The 21,911-nt window shown below is 54.4% G+C and overlaps 1 protein-coding gene across 2 annotated transcripts; it reads left to right on the top strand.

The window, feature by feature from the left end:
- The first annotated feature begins 526 nt into the window (after window positions 1-526).
- Window positions 527-19,857, top strand: INPP5K (inositol polyphosphate-5-phosphatase K). 2 transcript variants are annotated; one of them, XM_068977101.1, is made up of 12 exons: window positions 527-802; window positions 2,892-2,999; window positions 3,323-3,431; window positions 6,701-6,817; window positions 7,160-7,335; window positions 7,942-8,053; window positions 8,697-8,806; window positions 16,372-16,555; window positions 17,429-17,566; window positions 17,797-17,880; window positions 18,050-18,154; window positions 18,581-19,857. In XM_068977101.1, exons 1-12 carry the CDS (start codon window positions 756-758, stop codon window positions 18,638-18,640), a joined length of 1,350 nt encoding a protein of 449 aa, XP_068833202.1. In that variant the 5' UTR covers window positions 527-755; the 3' UTR covers window positions 18,641-19,857. The 2 variants fall into 2 exon arrangements, with proteins under 2 accessions (XP_068833202.1, XP_068833203.1); XM_068977102.1 differs by lacking the exon at window positions 17,797-17,880.
- The last annotated feature ends 2,054 nt before the right edge of the window (window positions 19,858-21,911 follow it).

The following is a 21,911-nucleotide window of genomic DNA, read 5'->3' as shown; positions in this document are numbered from 1 at the left end:
CATGTTTGGGCGTAGATAGAGGTAGTGACTTATTTTTCGTTCACCAACGGCTTATTTTCTGAGTCCAGAAGCCCCTAAATGTCCGAGGTGTAACAGTCTGCACGGGTTTGGAAAGAGGAAAACACCTGAACGTTGGAAGTGGAGAATTGGAGGCGCTCAGTGGCCTAGAGGAGGGAGGTTACCTGTAGCTGGGGGGTAAGAGTGGATTACAGGCCGTACAGTGGCTGGCTGCGTCCCATCCGGATCGCCCTCTGCCCCTCCGGGCGTTGGGAACCTGTAGAAATCAGTGCCCTAGAACCCAGACACTCCACCCGGCGCTTGTGAAAACAGACGCGCCGGAGAAGGCGTGGCGTCGACTTCCGCCGGAAGACAGTCCCTCCCGGCCAGCCTCGCGCGGGGCAGCCTGGGAGCCTCGGGGGCGGAGTCTGGGCCGCCGCGCCCCGCGCGCCGGGCAGTGTTGCGTGGGGTTCTGCTGATACGGGGACACGCCTCTTACGTCCTCGGTCCCCTAGGCCCCTTTCCCTCCGCCTTTCCCCGTTTCGCGCTCCTTGGAGAGTCCGGCCTCTTCCTGCGGACCTGCCACCCAGAGTCCTCCGTGCGCCCCGGCCCCGCCTCTTACGGAAGCCGAGTCGGAGGGTCGGAGTCCGGAAGAAAAACAATCGAGAGTGTGAGCGGACCGGCACCTGCTTCCCAGAGAGAGCCGATCGGGCCAGGACCGACGAGGTTCAAGCCGGCCGGGCCACTGCGTGGGGACGATGGAGGCCATGAGCCCACGAACCGAGCCGAGATGCAGAACGCTCAGGTGAGGAAGGCGGCTGCGGGCAGGCCGGCTGCCCAGGGCGGGATCGCTACCTCCACCCAATCCGTGCTGCGGGTCTGGGCCAGAACCGGACTGGAAGAGAAGGGGCCAGACCAATAGGTTGCTTCTAGTTCAGAGGCCTCTCACATTCTCCCAGGCCAGTATCTAAGAGGGCTATGTTGGGCTCAAACCCTGCGCCTCCTCCAAACTCAGGCCTCCAAGCTCTTTCCCACTTCGGCGCCCCTAGCAGGTGTCCCAGTTAGATTCTGGAGGAGGCAGCAGTGTTAGACTGTTTGAAGTTAAAGCTATAACAAAGCATTCTCTCCTTAGATCTAGAGTAGAAACCTTGTTCTTTAGATCAGCACATACATCATGGGATCTGCCTGATCCGGTTATGACCTCCTGAAGTCCACAATCAGATTTACATAAGATCCTTTAGTGAAGTGATAATAACTTGGTCTCATGCTTGCTCTTTAACAACGCTAATCACCAACTTAGTGCCAGTCACGATGCAAGGATTTGCTGCTAATCGTGGGACCTAACAGTGGAAACAAAAAATCCCCGTTCTGTAGGTCCTTGGGAAAACAAGGAGCCTTGGAGTAAAAGAGCTACTTTTTAATCCTCCATTGGACAGCAGGGGGAGATCGTAAACAAACGAAGCGCAGAACCTCTGGCTGAGTGCCTGGGAAGGTGGTTTTCCTATTGTTTTGTTGCTATTCAAAGGGAGGGGTAGGAAGTTGCTTTAAGCTGGCCAAGAATTTCTTCCGGTTGTGCTTTTTAGAACTTGAACCTCTAAGAACGGGGATCTGGTGGAGAAAAGATGTTTTGGGGAAGTCCTGCCCTTTTCTTCTCGCCCCCATTCTAAATCTTCTGCTGTTACAGATCCTCCTCCTAATGGTGTGCCTAGGACTTACCTGGAGCTTGCTGGTTCTTCTTGGTCTCTGTGGGGTTTTAGCCCCTGCCTGCTGTGTACTCGGCAGTCTGGGGGCTTCCCAGGAGCACTGCTGTAACTGTTCAAATGAAGAGATTTTCAAGTCTCTCTTTCCCCTGAGCCTCTGAGGAAGCCAGTGTTATCGAGAGCTGCTGATTAGATCTGTTGTTTCCCTGGGGTTTATATGAAGCTGAGTTGGATGTTATCCAACTGATGGTTTTTCCCCAAATCCGGTAGACTCTTGAGAAATATGTTGGGAAACCTGTTATTTAGAATCTTGTTGCTGCAGCTGCTGCTGCTGAGTCGCTTCAGTCGTGTCCGACTCTGTGCGACGCCATAGACGGCAGCCCACCAGGCTCTCCCGTCCCTGGGATTCTCCAGGCAAGAACACTGGAGTGGGTTGCCATTGCCTTCTCCAATGCTTGAAAGTGAAAAGTGAAAGTGACGTCGCTCAGTTGTGTCTGACCCTCAGCGACCCCATGGACTGCAGCTTTCCAGATTCCTCTGTCCATGGGATTTTCCAGACAAGAGTACTGAAGTGGGGTGCCATTGCCTTCTCCGTAGAATCTTGTTAGCCTCTCTGAAATGCTTGGCAGAATTGGCTGTGCTCCAGGGATGAGGGAGGAAGGAAAAGTGGTGTCATTATCTGTTATTTTTGAAATTTTCTGTCTTGCTGTGCTCAGGCCTCTCACAAGGTGATAACTGAACCTCCAGAATCTTTCTGGTGGTCCTGGGACCCCATGGATTGAAGAGTTGGGGGTGGGAAGTTTCTGACCAAGCCACAGATGAAGGGCTATTGGAATTAATAAAGTCCTCACTGTCCACCCCATTCACACCCCTTCCCTTGCCTGATTCCAAAACCTTCAGCCCCGCTCGTTGGCAGCTCTCCTGGTGTCAGCAGCACCGGTGCCGCCAGCCGTGGCAGCTGTATACCTGCACGGAGCAGCCGATCCACGGTGGGCATTTCCTGCTTCAGGGGACAGAGGGCTTGAAGATGAAGGGCTTGTAGTTCAGTGCCCCTGTTCCCTCCAGTGGATGAGAAAAACACACATTTCCCATTCTGACTACAACAGATTGTGGTCCAGCCCTTAGCAGGCGCAGCCCCCAGTCTATTACCTGGACGAGGTCTCACTCTCCTTCCTCCATGGCTTCCCTTCTCAGCATACATGTCGTGACGTGGAATGTGGCCTCTGCCGCACCCCCTCCAGACCTCAGTGATCTGCTTCAGCTGAACAACCTGAACCTGAACCTGGACATATATGTCATTGGGTAGGTGTCCACAGGACCCGTCACGCATTCCTGTATCTGAGATCAGGGTCAGGTAAGCCTGGCCAGTCCCAACTTGTCCCCATGGGGAACCACTATAACCTGTTTGCCCTCACCCTGGAGTGTGAAGGCCAAGAGCTTTCAGCCTGCATCAGAGCCGGGCCACATCTGTTGTCCTGGGTCAGCAGTGGCAAGGGGCTGGCGAGCAATAGCCACAGGGGAGGGAGAACCCAGGGCTAGACAGTCGGCTGAGGGCAGTGCTGGATGTCGGAGCAGAGGCAGGGCCCTCCAGGCCAGGGGGCAGGCCTCTGATCTGGGACGGGCAGTTTGCAGGAACTGAACTGTGGGATCATCAGCCTCCTTTCCGACACTGCCTTTGAAGACCCATGGAGCAGTTACTTCATGGACGTGCTTTCCCCTCTGAGCTTCGTCAAGGTAACTTGCAAGTTCGTGGGCAATTGGGAAATGTGTCTCACCTCTTATTACTAATCCCTAGTCCTTTGTCTCACAGTCCAGCTTTCATGCTATTACCCTTTTATTTAAAGACCCAAACCCCAGTTGCACCTGGTTCCCTGGGGCTCCTGCCTGCTTTGTGTCTTTCTGAAGTAGCTGGAGCTGAGCTGGGACCCCAGGGGCTAGTTTAACACCTCGATATTTTTCAGGTTGGGAGAATTCCTCCGGGAGGTGCAGCAGGGCTTAGTAATACCTGATTGCCTGCCCCACCCCCAGCCTCCAATCTCTACTCAGAGACCCAGCCTGAAATCTCAGAGTGCAATAATAATTGCCACTATCTATGGTGTGCTTATTGGTGGTGGTGGTTTGTTCAGTCACTCAGTCATGTTTAACTCTTTGCAACCCTGTGTCCATTGAGTCAGTGATGCCATTAAACCATCTCATCTTCTGTTGCCCCATTCTGTTCCACCTTCAATCTTTCCCAGCATCAGGGTCTTTTCCAGTGAGTCAGGTCTTGGCATCAGGTGGCCAAAGTACTGATGCTTCAGCTTCAGTATCAGTCCTTTCAATAAATATTCAGGGTTGGTTTCCTTTAGGATTGACTGGTTTGATCTCCTTGCTGTCCAAGGGACTCTCAAGAGTCTTTTCCAGAACCACAGTTTGAAAGCATCAGCATTATAAACAAACTCTTTATATACATTATTCTGAAATATAGGTGTTATATGGATAAAACCAAGACTCAGAGATCATGACAGATTTGGATCCAGATCTTTCGAACTTAATAACCCGTGTCCTTAACTGCTGTACTTTATTATTGTACTGGTGATCTCTAAGGCTGACAGGTATCCTGTGACTCCTGCTGGTATCAGAGGTTGTCCTCTGATCTTAACAGACATGCACCTCAAATCCTCAGAGACCCAGAGGTTAGAAGAGACACATGTGGAGGAGAAGGGTTCTCAGTCTATAGGGCCAGTATTCTTTGGGAAATCTTTAGACCATAGGAGAATCTGCAGGAATGCTCTAGATTGCTGGATCTTACTTGTCTGCCCTGCACAGCTGAGAGATGAAACATAGTTCCACTAGAAATACCTCCAAAAAGCATTGCTTCTCAGAAATACCAGAATTCCTTTTTTCCTTTCCCTGGGTGACTGGATTGCTTCAGAATTCACACCATTACCCTAATCTGCCCAGAGGTGCTGAGGCAAGAGCTGTGAGTCCTCTGGAGGAGGGCAGAGCCAGGAGGAGGTCACATCAGATGTGATCCTGCTGCTGAGGCTAAAAGATGCCAGTCCCCAAGCCCTTGGCTCCCTCCAGATTGAACTCAGGCCTCTTCCTGCAGACTTGGAGCTGGCCCCTCTCAGAGGGCAAAATCACTTGTCTCTCACCACCCACTCCCTTCCCAAGACTGGAGGCCTCCTTGTACCTCAGCTCACTGGCAAGGGATCGGTGGGATGGACTTGAGCCAAGGAAATTAGCTCATCCCGTGGCAGGGACACAGCTCACTCTCTCCATGGGCCTCCCGAGGTTGGGAGACCAGCCTGAGGGCCTGGCAGGCACCCACAGCAGATGCCCCTCCTTTGCATGGCTGAGAGGAGAGAGTAGAGGTGAAGGGCGAGCCCTGCCTGCAGCCTGTTCCTGAGGCCGGAAGTTGCTGGCCACAGGTTGAGAAGCCTGGGGCTGATCCCCTTTGCCAGCTCCTAGGCTCCCAGCCTCCCTCCTTCTAGTCCCTTCCTTAGCTCCTCCTCCTTCATTTCCTCCAACTAGAACTTCCCCTACAAGTCTCCTGCCATTCCCCATAGCCCCACCCTTTCTCCCAATCTGAAGTTTTCCTGCCCCACCCCCACCTCCATCCTCCCTGCCCCACCCCCGCTTCCCTGCTCTTTCAGAGTGGGCTCTAGCCTGTGGGGCCGGGCTCAGTGGCCCAGACCTGCTCTGTGGGATCAGATTAATCTTGAAACTCTTCCCAAATCTTTTTCAGTTCCCTGGGAGTCAGTGCCCCCCACCCCCAGGAGCCAGCCCTTCCCCACTCCCATTGTCCTATTTGCTTGCGAAGGGAAGAGACCAAGACGGGTGGAAAGTGAAGTTGGGGACACATTTGTAGCAACCTGTGTCCAGCTCTGGGTGCTCACGCCTCCCTCCCTCGGTCTTGGGTTCAGGGTTCCCCCTCCCTTGACTCCTCCACCATCCCAGAGCTCCTGGCCTGTGGGATCAAGTTTCATAATTCCTGGAAGGCCCCAGTACATGCTCCCCACCCGGGGATTTCCTCCTTGGCCTCTGCACCTCATGCTCCGGAAATAGCTACTCGGGTGGTGGGTGTAGACAGCCTGAAGCTGTGAGAGGGTCACAGTCCCATTCCCACTCCACCTCCACGGCAGCTGAGCACAGGCATTCTGGCAGTCCTGGGCCTTTGACGTTGCCATTCAAAGTGGTCCTGCTGATTCTTTAGTCTCCTTGTGCCTCAGTCCTTCTGCAGAACAGGGACCTTTCTTTCAAAAGTTGGCCAGAATTAGCTGTTTCCCCCAACCTGCGAACACGCGTCCTCTGTGCTCACTCTCATCCCCTCTGCGTGGCGTTCATGGACACCAGCTGCCCATAATATGTATTATTTTTCAGTAGCGTTTTCTTAATTGTTTTTCCCTAAGCTATAATGTATGGGGAAATGAAATGTAGAGTCTGGTGGATTTTTATACATATATGTAGCTATGCTGCCACCCATCAAATCAAGATACAAAGTATTTCCCGCTCTCTCATGCTCATGTCCCTTCTCTGCATTTACTTTCAAGAATCCTTAAAGTAAAAATTAATATCAAGAGCTACCAGTTAATCCAGCATCTTTAAGATAGATTCCTGCTTTATCGATGAGAAAATAGACTTGTCCTGCATCAAATACTAACAGCCCAAGCTGGTTTCTGAACCTAGATCTGGCCCTTAGCCATTGTCCCATAAAGCATCTCTGAAGTTCTTTGAGGCCCTCCATGCATGGTACCCGTGGGAGCTGAGGAGGACACTAGGGAGAAGGGCACCTGGCCATACGTGGGCTGGGGTGGAAGAGTCAGTGCCCTCCTGATGGTGGGATGTCTCCACCCCCTGCGGAGCCCCCAGATTGCCTCATTTGGCAGCTGAGACTCCATCAGCCCTGAGATGCCCTAGACCCCTAGGGCAGGACATCCGTGTGACTCAGGCAGGGCTCTCAAGGGCGCCCAGCACAGGCCCTGGAGGGACATGAATGACTGTCACCCTTCTGCCCGCAGGTCTCCAGTGTCCGCATGCAAGGGCTCCTCTTACTGATCTTTGCCAAGTACCAGCATTTGCCCTTTATCCAGGTCCTGTCTACTAAATCCACCCCTACCGGCCTCTTCGGGTACTGGGTAAGGACTGAGCTATTTTCTGAGTCAAGAGCTGGGGCCCTTCTCTCACTGGATGGGGGAGGGCTGGCGGCATTAGAGCTGGGCAACTGAAAAAGGGAATGAATGAACTGAAAAGAGGGGGTGAAATGAATCTTGGCACTCTGTCCAGGCCAGTGCCCCGCATAGCTGCCTTCCCTCCTCTGGGGGGCCTAGTGTCCCTGGGACGGCAGGTAGGTGAGCTGGGCTGTGCGGAGGTGAGTGTCTGCTGACCCTGGGAGATCCCGCAGGAACTGAGACCATCTGCCCTCAGGCCCCGGATGGGAAAACAGAGGTGTGTCCCCCCACTTCCTGCCCACCTACCAGGGGAACAAAGGGGGTGTCAACATCTTTCTGAAGCTTTACGGCTACTATGTCAGCATCATCAACTGCCACCTGCCCCCCCACATGGCCAACAATGACCAGCGGCTGGAGCACTTTGACAGGATCCTGGAGATGCAGAATTTTGAGGCACGAGATACCCCCAACATCCTGGACCATGAGTGAGCGTGCTGCTGTGAACCGTGCCCGACCCTCTCCCCAGGCCAGCCCCGGCAAGCCTGCTCTGCCCGGTCACTGCTTCCCCGCCAGAGTCAGTCTGCCCCCATCTCCCGCCCTCTCGCAGCCTCTTTCCTGATGCCCTGTGTACTCTCCTCTCCAGCTCTGCCTGCCTGGGGTCTGGGACCCCTTCCCTTTGCCTGGCCCCTCTGTCCTGCCTAGAAACTCTGGATGCTTCCCCCAGGTCAAGAACCTTGTGGTTCCTAGGTCCCCGGGAAGGGCTGGTTCTCAGGTGTGCCCTGTGGGGTACCTGATGCCAGGTACCCAGCTGGGGGACAGGGAGGGAGGGCTAGAGCCTGCTCCATATTTGCCACTTGCCCCTCAGGGCTGGTCCCTTTGGCTTGAATGGCCGGTGGGGCCAGGAGAACAGGCCCTTTGGAGCCCGCCCTTGTCTTCACCTGATCCTCCCTCAGCCTCTGGCTTTTCACTCGCCCTTCGAGCCTCCTGCTCCCTGGCAGCCTTGCAGCGAGCGGTCAGAGCTCCTGTGGCCTCCTGCCTGCTCTGACCCCATCAAAGACCCTCAGGCCGCCTGCCTTCCTTTCTTTCTGAAGCCTCATTCTCTGGTTTGGAGACATGAACTTTCGGATCGAGGACTTCGGGTTGCACTTTGTTCGAGAATCCATAAAAAATCAGCGCTACAGTGACCTGTGGGAGAAGGATCAGGTATCTGAGAGTGGAGATCTGAGCCCAAGAGAGGAGAGTTCTGAGCCCAAGGGCAGGGAGGTCAGCAGGAGGTGTGGGGAGGTTCCCTAGCGCCCGTTCTCCTTTCCCAAGCCTTCAAAAGTCCCTGACCCCAGGCAGGGCAGAGTCTAATAGGCCTTGGTTGCTGGGAGCGGGGCAGCCAGGCTTGTCTGGCCAGCCTGGTCTCCACCTGGAGGCGCTCCAGCACCAGGTGTGTGTGAGGTCAGGGAGCGAGAAGGGCTTTGGCCTGCCCTGCACCAGCCCTGAATGTCCCTGTGGTCTCTCCCACTCCCAACCTGTCTTGCCTCCTGGAGGGTGAGATACCACCCATTGGGACATCCTGCCTACTCCAGCCTCCCCTCTGATACACTTCTGCTAGTGGCCCCTAGGGAAATAGAATTCAGAGCCTGGTCCCTGTGGTTCAAGGACTGGAAAGTGGCAGACGGTTCCCTCCCCTGGGACTACGGGGTGAGAGTGAGGGGGTGATGTTTGCGTTCGCATTCAGCTGCTGTCCTGGGGGTGGGGTACAGGGCTGGGGCAGTGAGGAGCAGTCTGACTGGGAGGGCACCGCCAAGTTTGAATCTTGCCCCACTGCGACGGCAAGTGCCGATCCCTTTTTCTCCAGCTCAGCATCGCCAAGAGACATGACCCACTGCTGCGGGAATTCCAGGAAGGCTCCCTGCTCTTCCCACCCACCTACAAGTTTGATAAGAACTCCAACAACTATGACACCAGGTGAGAGGGCCCCACCGGGAGAGGATGTGCCTGTCACAGATGTGGGCCTGGGAAGTCAGACCACGCTGGCCCTTGTGATCATGGGAGCCACCTTCAGTTAGAAGTGTGTCAGGGGAGCAGGACCAGATCCAGCCATCACCTCTCAGGAGTGGTGCCTCCGCACCCCTGATGAGAGGCTGCCTGTGGGAGCTGTCCCAGGAGGGAGCAGGAGGGGGAGCTGGTGCTGGCCAGAATAGGGGCTGGGGCCAGGGCAGGTAGAGCCAAAGGGGAGGGAAGACAGCTGATTGCTGACAGCAGGGCAGGAGAGATCAGGGAGGGACTATACTTCAGCATCCTTCAGACTCCTGCCCTTCTGCCCCCGCAGCGTTTTTGGTCCTGCCCAGATGATGGTGGGGACAGAAAGCTTGGCTCAGCCACCACTGGTGTTAAGTAGTCCTGCCCTGGCTGTGAGTGGGTTGAGTACTAGTTAAGGAAGATGAAGTAGGAGTTGTCAGTGGGGCAGTTAATGGGTAACAATGCAGAGATAGGGCACCTGGTTAGAAATTAGAAGCACAGTTTGTGCTTTATCGGCAGCATGACCTTGGTCATGGTATTTAAGCCTCAATTTTTCCATCTACAAAATGGGGATGATAACAGTACCTATTTCATGGGACTGAGGATTCATTGAGACCACCAAAGGACTTCCATGGTGGTCCAGTAGCTAAGACTCCCAGCTCCCAAAGCAGGGGGCCCGGTTTCGATCCCTGGTTAGATCCCATGCGCTGCAACTAAGACCCAGGGCAGCCAAGTAAATGAATATTTAAAAAGAAATAAATAAGACCTGGCATGTTAGCCTAGTGCCTGGCACCCGGTAGGCACCATGATAACTGCTGTTGTTGTTTTTAGATTCAGGTCTTCAGGTAGGAGTTTTACTGAAAGCCTTTCTCAAGAACTGAGAAAGGGATAGGTAACCACCAAAACCTTAGACTTAGGCAGTGGGGCAAAAGTAGCTCGGACCCAAAGCCCCTGACCCGATTTAGGGCAGGGACCCTCATCTCTTTGAAGAATAATAACCCCCTACATGTTATGGGGCTCTTTGTATTCCCCTAGCAGAAATGTCTTCTGAGCGAGATAGGAGGTGCCTCCAGGGCAGCCCAGGCCTCTGGGATTTAGGCAGTGAGTAGATCTGTCCACAGCCAGGCCAGGATGAGAGGGGTCCTGCTGGCCCAGGGCCGGAGGCCATGTGGCAGAGCCACAATGTCCCCGCCAAGCGATGGGGAGAGCGTGAGCCATTTGAGGCGTGTGGAGCAAGACAGAGTGGGGTCACAGGGAGGGGTAGTGCACACAAGAAGAGGCCACGGACACTGGAACCGAGGGCCAGCCTGGGCCGCAGCACAAGCCCGAAAGTAGGGAAGAGGGCAGGATCCCACTGGGCTACAGGCCCAGGTCCGCGACTGCCCGTCTCCCCGGCCATCCGTTGGAAATGAGGATCATCATGGAAATTGTCAGGCCTCTGTGGGACAAGCTGGGATCCTGTACCAGCTGACACTTGCCCGCAGGAAGAGAGCTGCTGACAGGCCATGTGGCCAGGCATCACCCTGCTCATAACCCTGGGTTCGGGAGGGAAGCCGCAGGAGACTGGAAGTCACGCAGGCGGTGTAGGGAGGCTCAGAGACGTTCACGATCCTCCCTAGGTGGCTGTGCTCGTGATAGTGGAGCCGGGGCTAGACCTCTCCAGACTGTGTTGCCCATGAGGCTTTCCTCTAGCCCGCAGTGCCTCCAAGCCAGTCTTTTTTTTTTTTTTTTTTTTGATGAATTGTACTTATTTTTAATGTGTATTTATTTTTTGGCTGTGCCACACAACATGTAGGGTCTTAGTTTCCCAACCAGGGATCCAACCCACACCCCCTGCATTGGAAGCGTGGAGTCCTAACCATTGGGCCACCAGGGAAGTCTGCACAGCCAGTCTTGCCAGCTAGCAGCAGAAAGGAGGTCAGGGCTAGGATAGCAAAACGCTTGCCAAGGAGAAGGCAGGTGCTATTTCTATGTGAGAGATACAATCCACACTGTGACTGACATCGCTGAGTGCTGACCACGGGCCAGGCTTTGGGCAGAGGGCTTTGCCCGCATCACTTCACTTTATTCCTACTGTATCTTCGTTAGGTAGACAGTGTTGATACTGACTTCTTACAAATAAGGAAGCTGTATCTCAGAAGGTCTAAGTAAGGTAGTAACAGAGTAAGTGATGCAAAAATTTGAACTGAGGTCTGTGTGAATCCAGACTCATGCTTCCCCTTGCCTGGAGCCCAGGAAATGAAGGAATGTCTGGACAGGAACAACGGCATTACAGGGGGACATCACGACTGAAATATCCCCAGCTGGTAGTGCCTGTGGTTGGCAGGGGCCCCACAAAGGGAACAGAAACGGTCCTGTGTGATCAGTCTGTTATTCATCCTTGAAAACCTGGCTGAGGCATCATCTCTGCTGGGAAATCTCCCTTGGCCCCTGCCAGTTTCGCTAAGAGCTCTCCTGCTGTTATGCTGCCTGCAAGCCTTGCACATAGTGCGTTCGGTGTGTCTTTTAAAACATGGCGTGCCTTTTTCGCTGTGCCATGAATGCCCTGAGCACAGAGGCTGGATCCGATTTACGACCGTCCCTGGTTATATAGCACAGTGTGCCTGGCATGTGTTTGAACTGAGAGCCTGAGAGGACAAAAGGAAAAGATAAGATATTTAAGGAGCAGCCAGTCTAGTAGAGGGACCCACCCAGAGCGAGAGAGCCAAATAAACACTCTCGAGTCCAGGAGTTGGCCAGTAGAAGGTTCCAGAACTCTCTGTGGAAGTGGTAAAAGAGAGCGAAGTGAATGGTAAGGAGGCGGGCAGCTGAAGCCAGGAGGAGTCAATGAGAACTGTCAGAGAGGCAGCAGGTTTCACAGAAAGAAGGACGCATTCTCATCAGTCAGCAGCAGCGCTGACGAGAGGCACTTTGAATGGGGCTGCCCCGCTGTACAGAAGGACTGAGCTGTGTGCCGGGCATGGTTCGCAGCTTTGCCCAGCCTTGGCAGCGTACCCGAGCCAAGATGTAATGAGAAACGAGGTCGGCTCTGTTACAGGGGAGGGTGAAAGGGCTGAGGGCAGGAAATCCTATTAAAGTCAGGGATTGCAGTAGGGTTTTGTTACAGTCGACAGGAACCTAGGCCACCTCCCTGCTCGGCAGTGAGCAGAGGATGTTGTGATCAGTCTAGGCAAGACTCAAGTCCAGAGTTCAGTGGGACACTTAGAAACCATCTATAGGGAGCCGAGAGGAAAATGCTTCCAGACCCAAAAATGGAACACATCGCTCCTTTGGGGCCAGTAAATTGGCTCAAGTTTTCTAGGCTGTTAAGCCTGGAGAATCTTACAGAGCTACTTGGTCTTAATTTTTAGAAAGTAAAGACATATCAAAGGCATGCCTGGGAGATACTGTGGAATTGGTTCCAGACCACCACAGAAAAGCAAATATCACAGTAGAGTCACTCAAACTTTTTGGTTTCCTGGTGCACAGAAAAGTTAGGTTTACACTGTTCTGTAGTCTATTGAATGTACAATAATATATCTAAAAGAATGTACATACCTTAGTTTTAAAATACTTCATTAGTAAAAAATGCTAACCAGTCTCGGAGCCTTTGGCAAGTCCTCTCTTTTTGTGATAGTAGCATCAAAGGTCACAGATCACTTAACAGTTATAACCGTAGGAGAGCTGGAACTATAAGAGCTACCAGAATGTGACTCAGACATAAAGGGAGCAAATGCTATTTGAAAAATGGTTCCAAGTAGTCTTGCTCAATGCAGGTTTTCCACAAACGTTCAATTTGTAAAAATCACAATCTCAGCCTAAGTGTTAATGTATGAAAAGCACAGTAACCCGGGGTGTGCCTGTCATCTCCAGAAACAGTTCTTGGGGGCTTCCCTGGTGGCTCACTAGTAAAGAATCCACCTGCCAATGCAGGAGACATGGGTTTGAACCCTGATGCAGGAAGATCCCTCATGCCACAGAGCAATTAAGCCCGTGTATCTCAGCTATTGAGCCTGTGCTCTAAAGCCCACGAGCCACGACCGCTGAGCCCATGCGCCACAACTACCAAAGCCCTCGCCCCCTAGAGTCCACGCTCCACAGCAAGAAAAGCCACCACAATGAGAAGCTCACACCACAACTAGAGAGTAGCCCCTACTCTCCACAACTAGAGAAAAGGCCGTGCGGCAACCAAGACAGCACAGCCATGAATAAATAAAAATTATTAAAAAAAACAAAACAGTTCTTGTTCTCAGTCATGACCATTCAGCCAAAAAAAGCATTCGTGAGGCCCCACTCTGGTTACACACGTAATCGGCCACTGAGGGACAGACTGGGAGGAGACGGGTGCAGTGGAGGAGAGCTGACTCCCTGGTCAGCACCGTGGGCCGGCACCCAGCTCCCCCTGCACATGGTGGCTCCCTCAGCGTCGGTGTCCTGGAGAGGAAGGGAGATGTGGCCTGTGGCGCCCTCCCAGGGTTAGGAAGATGAGAACAGTCTGAGATGCCTGCCGCAGCCACGTGATGCATGGAGGGACCCTGCGTTTAGCTGTCACCGGGAATGGAGACCTGGGGGAATATATTTAGTTTGTACATATTTATTCTGCTTATTTGTTCCTTTGTCTTTTGTTTGTTAAACGAGCTCCTCAACAAGTTTGTCAGTGCCATTTATCAGATCCTCCCCAGTCTCCTGTCTCATAATAAGGGCTCAGTAAAGGTGATTGAGGGCTTCCCTAGTGGCCCAGTGGTAAGGAATCCACCTGCAATGCAGGAGACGTGGATTTAATCCTTGGATTGGGAAGAGCCCCTGGAGGAGGAAATGGCAACCCACTGCAGTATTCTTGCCGGGGAAATCCCTTGGACAGAAGGAGCCTGGCGGGCTGCAGTCTGTGGGGATTGAAAAAGAGTGGGACATGACTTACCAACTGAACAGCAACAGCAAAGGTCTTCAAAAGAATGAGCAGCGCAGGTGCCCAGTGATGAGTGTGGGCCAGGCCATGGAAAAGGAAGAAAGGGAGGCAGGCGGAGGTCCTGCGGGGGAAGGGGGGTGGGACTGTGGTCAGGACTTGGGGAGGATTCTGACGGGACTGCACTTATGGGCTGCTGACCATAATAGAGAAGTGGGGACAGGAGGATGCTTTGAAAGGGAGAGTGGTGCATTCATGAGGTTCACTACTAAGTCTCAAGAATTGCTAGGCACTGATTGTCCAAGGTTGGATTGGAGATCTTGTGTCTGTAGTTTCTGGGATGGAACTACCACATTCCGACATCCCACACTCTTCAGAAGTGTGAAAGGTCAAAACACACCAGGAGCACAGAGCAGAAGTGACGTAGCCAGTTACCACTTCTGGAACGCTCCCTCGATAAGGTTTTTGAAGTAAGTACTCTTATCACCCCATCTTAGAGTTGAAGAAACTGAGGTTTGGAGTGATGATGTCACTTGCCAAGGGCAGAACTTTTTTTTTTTTTTTTAAAGTAGATCACTGATTTATTTTAAGAGTATGCAACTCAGAAATAGGCAGGTGGAAGAGATGTGTCGGACAAGGTGTGGGAAAGGACACAGCTTCGACACCCTCTCCAAGCACACCACTCCCCAAATTCACCAACCCAGAACTCTTCATTAACAGAACTTTTCACCAACTGGTCTCCGATTTTAGAGCCAAAGTTCACCACCAGGGCACCACCATTCTGCTGCTATTGCTAGAGAGCCAAGTTGCTATTGAAGTGATGAAAGTGTGGCAGGAATGTTTGTTTACAATAGTAAGTGAATAAAGCAGAAGACAAAAATAGCCTTTCAAGCTATAAGCATGTGAAATCCATGTTAAAATTGGGCATTTTTGAGGAAGGAGAGTGAGCTTGGGGTTTTTTTTCAGTTATTTGTATTTCACAAGCACTTTTTTATTTCATGAGCACTTGTTGATGGGTTCAATCCCTAGATTGGGAAGATCCCCTGGAGAAGGGAATGGCAACCCATCCAGTATTCTTGCCTGGAGGTAGTCCATGGACAGAGGAGCCTGACAGGCTACAGTCCACGCGGCCACAAAGAGCTGGACCCAAGTGAGGAACTAACTACTGTACTGTTGAGTGCTTGCTGCATACCAGGCTCCGTGCTAATGCCGAGGGCACACAGGAGACACCAAGAGCCCTTCCTTGCCTTCTGAGCTCACACTGACTTGACAGGCTGAGTGGGGAACAGCAAGCTACAGTAGAGTGTAACAGCAGCCGTGCTCGCGTCACGTGCTTTGGAAACAGAGAGGTCAGGGCAGCTTTATGACAATGACAGCCCTGGAACTGGGCCTCTCGCTGCAGTGAAGGGAGTGCCAGGCAGCAAAGCTGCAAGAATAGAGGCCCAGAGGCTCGAGAGGGTCACCAGGGCGAGGTGGGCCTGGGGCGGAGGTGGCTGATAAGGTAGAATAAGGGGCGTCAGAATCCTCAGCTCCTTGAAAGCCACATTTGGAGACCTGAACTTTATTCTGGAGGCAGTGAAGACTCCTTAAAAGGTTTTTGCTGGATTTGTTGTTGTTTTAAAATATATACATTTATTTATTTGACTGCACCGGGTCTTAGTTGCGGCATGTGGAATCTAGTTCCCTGACCAGGGATGGAACCCAGGCCCTGGAATTGCGAGCGGAGGGTCTTAGCCCCTGGACCACCAGGGAAGTCCGTCCTTAAAAGTTCTAAAGCGGTGAATCATCTGACCAGGCTGTATGGTGTCTCTCATGCCCATCAGGGAAGCTGGGAGTGCAGAAAGGGAGTGGCAGGTCTTCAGTTGACTCTTGAGAACAAAGCCTCATGAGAGCCAGTGTCCGTGGGCAGCTTGCATTGTGTGAAGCACAGTGCTATCTGTTTTTTGTGTTTTATCTCATTTAACCATCTCAGTAACCCTGAGATGTAACTACTGTTATCTCCATTCTACTGATGAGGAGCTGAGGCCTAAGAGGGTTTAGCCTGGCAACGACGGGCATGTGCCCTGTGGTCATGCTGGCTGGCCCGGAATCCTGGCTTCACCACGCCATGGCTGGGCAATTTTGGGAAAGTCCCAACCCCTCTAAGACCCATTTTCTCCACCTGTGAAGAGGGGATAAATGGTCCTGGTCGAAGGCATGTGGGGAGATTCCCTAAATACTTCCCTTGCCTTTCCCATGATCAATCTGTCGTTGCAGGGAAGGGGAGGGAGCCAAGTTCCAGCTCAGCTCTAACCCTACATTCCAAACCTCAGCCTGTTTGATCTTCTGCTGCTTTTGTTCAAGAAGTAAGAAAGGTTTTAGACAGAGTGTTTCTGAGTCACCATTTGATGCATAAAAATGTAGACGAGACCCAGGATCCTTGGCTGAGTCTGACACAGACCAATGTACTGTTGTTGGTTCCACAGGGCACGCTCCTGCCCGCTGCCAGGCTGGGCTCCAGCTCTGTCCTGGGGCATCTCATGGCGGCCAACAGGCCCTGGCATTAGGGGCTCCAAGGGAGCTTGGGGGGGTACCTTCCTGCTGGCCTGCTGACCCTTCTCTCCCCTTCTTTCTCTCCCCCCACCCCCAGTGAGAAAAAGCGCAAGCCTGCTTGGACCGATCGCGTCCTTTGGAGGCTGAAGCGGCAGTCCCAGACCGACTTCCATACCCCTGTGCTCTCAGCCCCCTTCACCCTGTTCCTGAGAAGCTACGTCAGCCACATGGTGTACACCATCAGTGACCATAAGCCCGTCACCTGCACCTTTGACTTGGAGGTAGATCTCCAGGCTGCCTGGCACTTGGCAGAGACACAGCTGTGCCGGGCCACACCTCAGACCCGCCTGCCCTGGTCCAGAGCTCAGCAGGGCCCCCGGGGAAACCTGTAGGAGGACACGATTGCCTTTCCTCCCAGGTCAGGTGTCCCCCTGTTCTTAGGAGCCGTTGCTGGCTCTGTCTGTCAAAAACGTGTTCAAACCCTTTGTCAGTAAGGTTTCCCTTGCCTCCTGGCACTGTCCCTTGGGACTCCTGAGTTCCATTATGCTTCTTACCTACCATGTGAGGTAGGGCTTCCTTTCATTTGTCCTAAACCTCTCTGGCTCAGGTTGCAGAGGGAGCCCCCTCCTCCTGTATCTTGCCGTCTAATGACCGAGGTGCTGCGGCCCGCTTTGAGCTGCCGGCTGCCCTCATCTTGTGCGTCTTTATATTGTTGTGTCCCTCCACGTGCCTCCGGCTCTTCTCACCAGAGGCCCCCAAATTGAATTTGGGCCTTTGGGTCAGAAACCGTGGAATCCTGCGAGCGACTCCCTGGCTGCTTTCTTCATCCTGTCAGCAGCTCCCGCAGTCTCCCCCCACCCCCACACTCCTCCCCCAGTACTTGGCTCTCTGCCAGGTTACCCACCCGCCCGGCCCCAGGCCCATCCTCCCTGGCGGGGCCAGCCGTCCCCCACCAGCCTTTGGCCCTTCTTTCCGGCAGGCCAGCCAAGCTCTGATACCCTCCGGGCAGCCTAGCAAGAGCTAACCCCACCCTGCTGGCTGCCCCCCTACCCCCGTGGTGACCCTGACCTGTTGGAAGGGCACAGTCAGGACTTTCGTCCCAGGGAAGGGGACGCTGCTGTGGGACTTCAACCCCCTCTGACCCCTGTGTGTAGCTGAAGCCATTGGTGTCTGCCCCGCTGATCACCCTGCTGCCTGAGGGCCCGTGCACCATGGAGAGCGACCTGCTGATCAGCTACTGCCTGGCCGCAGACTTCCTCAGCAGCCCCTGGGACTGGATTGGCCTGTACAAGGTGACGGGGCCCATCGGCCACACCCCCCTGGTTTATCCATTCTGAGGGCTCATGGGAGCTGGGCATAGAGACCACCCCAGGTCCTTGCCTACAGAGGGGCTGGCCATGAAGGGGAGGAGGCAGATATGATGGCTAGCCTTAGAAATGAGACCATCCTCTCCTTAGGACTTGACGTGGGTCCAGTGTCCTTCCAAACCACTGACCACCCGCCTGATTCCCCCCTCCTACAGGTGGGGCTGCGCCACATTAATGACTATGTCTCCTATGTCTGGGTCAAGGACAACCAGGTCTCCTTCAGTGACAGGCTGAACCAGGTACCTTCCCCCTTACCTGAGACAGGTGTTCCACCTCGCCAGCAGAGGGGCTTGCCTGAGCTCTCCTCTGTCCTCTGGAAGGAGCAGAGAGCTGGATACATAGTCGCTGAGAGCTGGATGGGGCCTGAGGCCATAGAGCTGACCTGCATCTGTCTGTCCTTCTTTCCAGGTGTACATCGACATCAGCGACATCCCTGAGACTGAGGATCAGTTTCTCCTTTTTTATTATAGCAACAACCTACAATCTGTGGTGGGGATAAGCAAACCCTTCAAGGTAACAGATACTGGTGGGTAAGAGGAAGGGTGGGCTTCGCTGCTGGCTCAGTGCCAAAGAATCCGCCTGCAATGCAGGAGACCTGGGTTCGACCCCTGGGTCGGGAAGATCCCCTGGAGTAGGAAATGGCAACCCACACCAGTATTCTTGCCTGGGAAATCCCACGGACAGAGAAGCCCGGCAGGCTACAGTCCATGGGGTCGCAAAAGAATTGGACATAGCTGAGTGGCTAAACAGCAACAACACAAAAGGAAGGCTAGCCCAGGAGACTTGAGCCCGTTGCTGGTTCCCTGAGGCCATGGGCTGAGGAGCCCCGCAACCCCCGCCACCGTGGAGCTGCATCCATGGGGGGGTGGGGGAGACGGAAGGCATGGAGCAAAAACCTGCCCTTGCCCCTTCCACTTAACACCTGTTTTATCCCTGCAGATCCAGCCTTTCTCCTTCCTGGAGGAGGACCCACTGGATGAAGCCCAGCCACAGATCTGAGCCGGGCTAAAGTGAATCCAGGGTGGAGGCCGGAGCTGGCAGCCAGCTCTGCCCAGCACTGCCAGGAGCCGGGGGCCCAGCCCAGACCCCGGAGGAGGCAGCGGCATCCTCCACCTCCGAGGGGGACCCTGGCCACCCTCCTCTGCTCTCTTCAGTCTAGATCTCTGGAATGGGCCCCTTAAATACAGGTTTTTGTTGCTGAGGTGTGAGTGAAACCAGCTAGTTTGTCAACAGTGAAGATCTAGAGACAGGCCCCTGGATGCGGGAAGGACCCTCCCTCCCGCATCTCACTTCTGAATTTTCCCCACACACTTCCAGCCCCGCCCGGGCAGGCCTGCCAGGCACATGCCCCATCTGGCACAGGCCTGCATTCTTGTCACGCTGCCCTGGGCCTTAGGCTGCCTGGGCGGGGGAGATGCTCCCATTTGTACAGGCTGCAGAGACTGGTTGGCACAGAGAGCACTGGGTCCCAGGAGTCTTGACATCTTGTTGCCTGTCCCCTTGAGGGGTGGGCGGAGGGTCTGAGATCCCTGCTTTCAGCAGAAGCCAGTGGCCAAGTAGGCAGGGTGGAGGAGCATTCCACCCAGGCTCTCCTGTTGTTGCGGACAGGCCGAGGTGTGTCCTACCAACAGCGCACACATACCCCCACCTTCACCCCCAGCTCAAGGAATCCAGCCCAGAAAGTTCCAGGGTCTGAGCAGAGGAGTGCACCTGAGTTTGCTTCTGCTCATGGGTCGGGCTCCATGCCCGCAACGTGCCCTCCTGAGAAGGGCTGGCAGTTGGTAGAGGAGCTTGGCCACAACTTTCTCAGGGCGGTCCATGTCCAGTCCATCTCATCTGCCCCTATCCTCGCTTGCTGTCACTGGCCAGAGATCTGCCCTCTCTCTCTGCCCTGGGACCTAGAAGTGGGGGCAGGCAGAGCCGGAATCAAGACGTTCTGGAGAATTTGGCCTGGGGGGTCTTCAGAGAGCATTCTCCAGGCGCTGTGTGGATGCGGCCTGGCCCCACGCCCACCATCTCCCTTGAGTCAACAGTGGCTGAAGTGGTCACCTTCTTCCAGGAGAAGACACCTCAGGGAGCCTGCTCTGTGACCATCAGGCCCATCCTAGGACCTGAGACTGAGGGACACCAGTTGCTCTGTATCCTGACTCCACCCTGGGGGCCATCTGGAACTGTCCCTCTGGCCTCTAATGGGCCATGGCTGGCCATGTTCTGTGGCTGTTGCATTGGAGGTTAATTAGAAACAGTGGCTTTTATACCTGTGTGTGACTCCTTTGTGATAGTGGTGGGAATGTGCCCACGTTCACGGGCTCTTGCTTGACTCCAGGATGAGGGCCCTGTCGTCCAGACTAGCCTGTCTGTCTGACGAGGGTGACAGAGGTTGCCTGTGTAGGAATGGGAGAATGAGGTTCTGAGATGGTGGCCCTCTGGGTCCTGGGTCCCCAGGGGCTGTGCGTCCTTTTCTGTTGGGCACTTGGCTTACTCCTGCTAAGTAGGTAGAGTGGACTTCTTGGGGCTGAACTCAGAAAAGGTGTTCACTCTGCTCTCACCAGTTAATCCCTCCTCACCTGGCACTCCTTCATACCTTAGTATTTTTCTTTTTAATCATTTTATCTGTGTATTTGTTTTTGGCTGGCTGGGTCTTCGTTGCTGCTTGGGCTTTCTCTAGCTGCAGTGAGGGGCGACTCTTCTTCGTTGTGTGCGGGCTTCTTGCGGTGCCTTCCCTCATGGTGGAGCACAGGCTCTGGCGCGTGCGGGCTTCAGTAGCTGCCGCACTCCAGGCTCAGTAGTTGTGGTGCAGGTAAGCTCTCCGAAAATGTCACCATCTCTTCTCTCTGCCTCACCTCTCCGCAGATCCTTCTACCCCGAGGTCCCCACGGTAGCTTCCCTCTCTGCCCACGACACACCTGAGGAGCCCAACCCTGGAGCTCCCCTACGTCTTTCCTTCTCACGTGCACGGCCATCATGGATGCTGCCACCCTTCCTCTGTAGCTGGGGGGAGCGAAAGCCCAGAGAGATGGCGTGATCCCCTGAACTGTGGTGTCATGCAGAAACACAGGAATGGGGCCAAGAGCTGGGCTCGAATGAGAGTCCCCTCTTTACCCTGTTCCCCCCTACTCTACGAGTAGGGTTCCCTCCTCTACCCTACTCGAGGAGTCCCAGTCTCTATAAAATAACAAGTAGCGTTCCAGTTCGCAAGATCACTGTGCGAGAGCGATTGCAAAGCACCCTGTCCAGCTCTTCAGGCTGGTCGGTGCAGCCCTTGAGGGACGCCAGGGCTCCCGACTCCAGGGATCCCCGTGTTTCTCCGTCTCTGGGTCATGCGTGTCCTGTGCGTGCCCACCTCTCCCCTTTGCCCTTCTGTCTTCACACACACTTACCCCTGCCTCCTGTGGCCAGGAGGGCTGAGTCCAGCAGTGATTGAGAGGCGGGAAGGGGAAGGGGGGGTGCTCTCCCTCCTCGGCCCCAGTCAGGATATGGCCGCTCTGGGCCCAGCCCTGACCCGCCGAGTGGAAACAGGAAATATGTGAGACTTCGTGTGCACTGGGCCTCTGTGCCTGGCTCCACGGCTGATAAGGGCCATTGTGTGGCCGCCGGGATGATCCTGCCCTGGATAGATGTGCTTCCCGGAGGAAGGAAGGAAGCTCTGCTGGCCTTTCCTGGGCGGGGGAAGCTGAGGGGAGGCAAGGAAGGGTGCCTGGGGGAAGGTGCCCGCCCGAGAGGGGCTGTCAAGGCCAGTGCAGGCCCACGGGACTCCACCCCTCCCCTGCCAGCATCTTCCTCTGGAAAGGTCGCTTTTGCCCATCCACTTCGCCCTTCCTATAAGGAACGGCCAGAGACCCGAGGGCTCAGTCCCAGGCCAGGAAAGTGTCAGCTGTGATTTAGCAACAATAAAGATAGAAAAACAGGAACATTTGGGGGTGGGGAGCACTGAGGGTGCTATGGAAAAGTAGGGAGCAAACAAGACTAAGGTTCCCTACGGCCGGCCAAGCAAGCCAGGGACCAACGTCTCAAGCATTTGAGGCTCCAGAGGAGGGTAGGATAGGGGCCTCCTCACGGTGCCCTCCTGCCTCTCCAGCCAGCTCCCTCTGCCCACCATGGCCAGTCCCCAGCAGCTCTGGCCGCTCAGCCCCCCGCGGCTCACCTCCTGCTCCGGGAGGCAGGCAAGCTGGAGGGAGATGCAGAAGGCTCAGTGCCTAATGATGGCCCCTCTTGGCTCAGGGCAGGATGTACATTCTGATTTGGGGAGTGGTCACTGTGCTCTCCAGCT

Source organism: Capricornis sumatraensis, chromosome 8, assembly GCF_032405125.1.
Source record: "Capricornis sumatraensis isolate serow.1 chromosome 8, serow.2, whole genome shotgun sequence".
NCBI lineage: Eukaryota > Metazoa > Chordata > Mammalia > Artiodactyla > Bovidae > Capricornis > Capricornis sumatraensis.
This window is presented reverse-complemented; position numbering and strand designations above follow the sequence as displayed.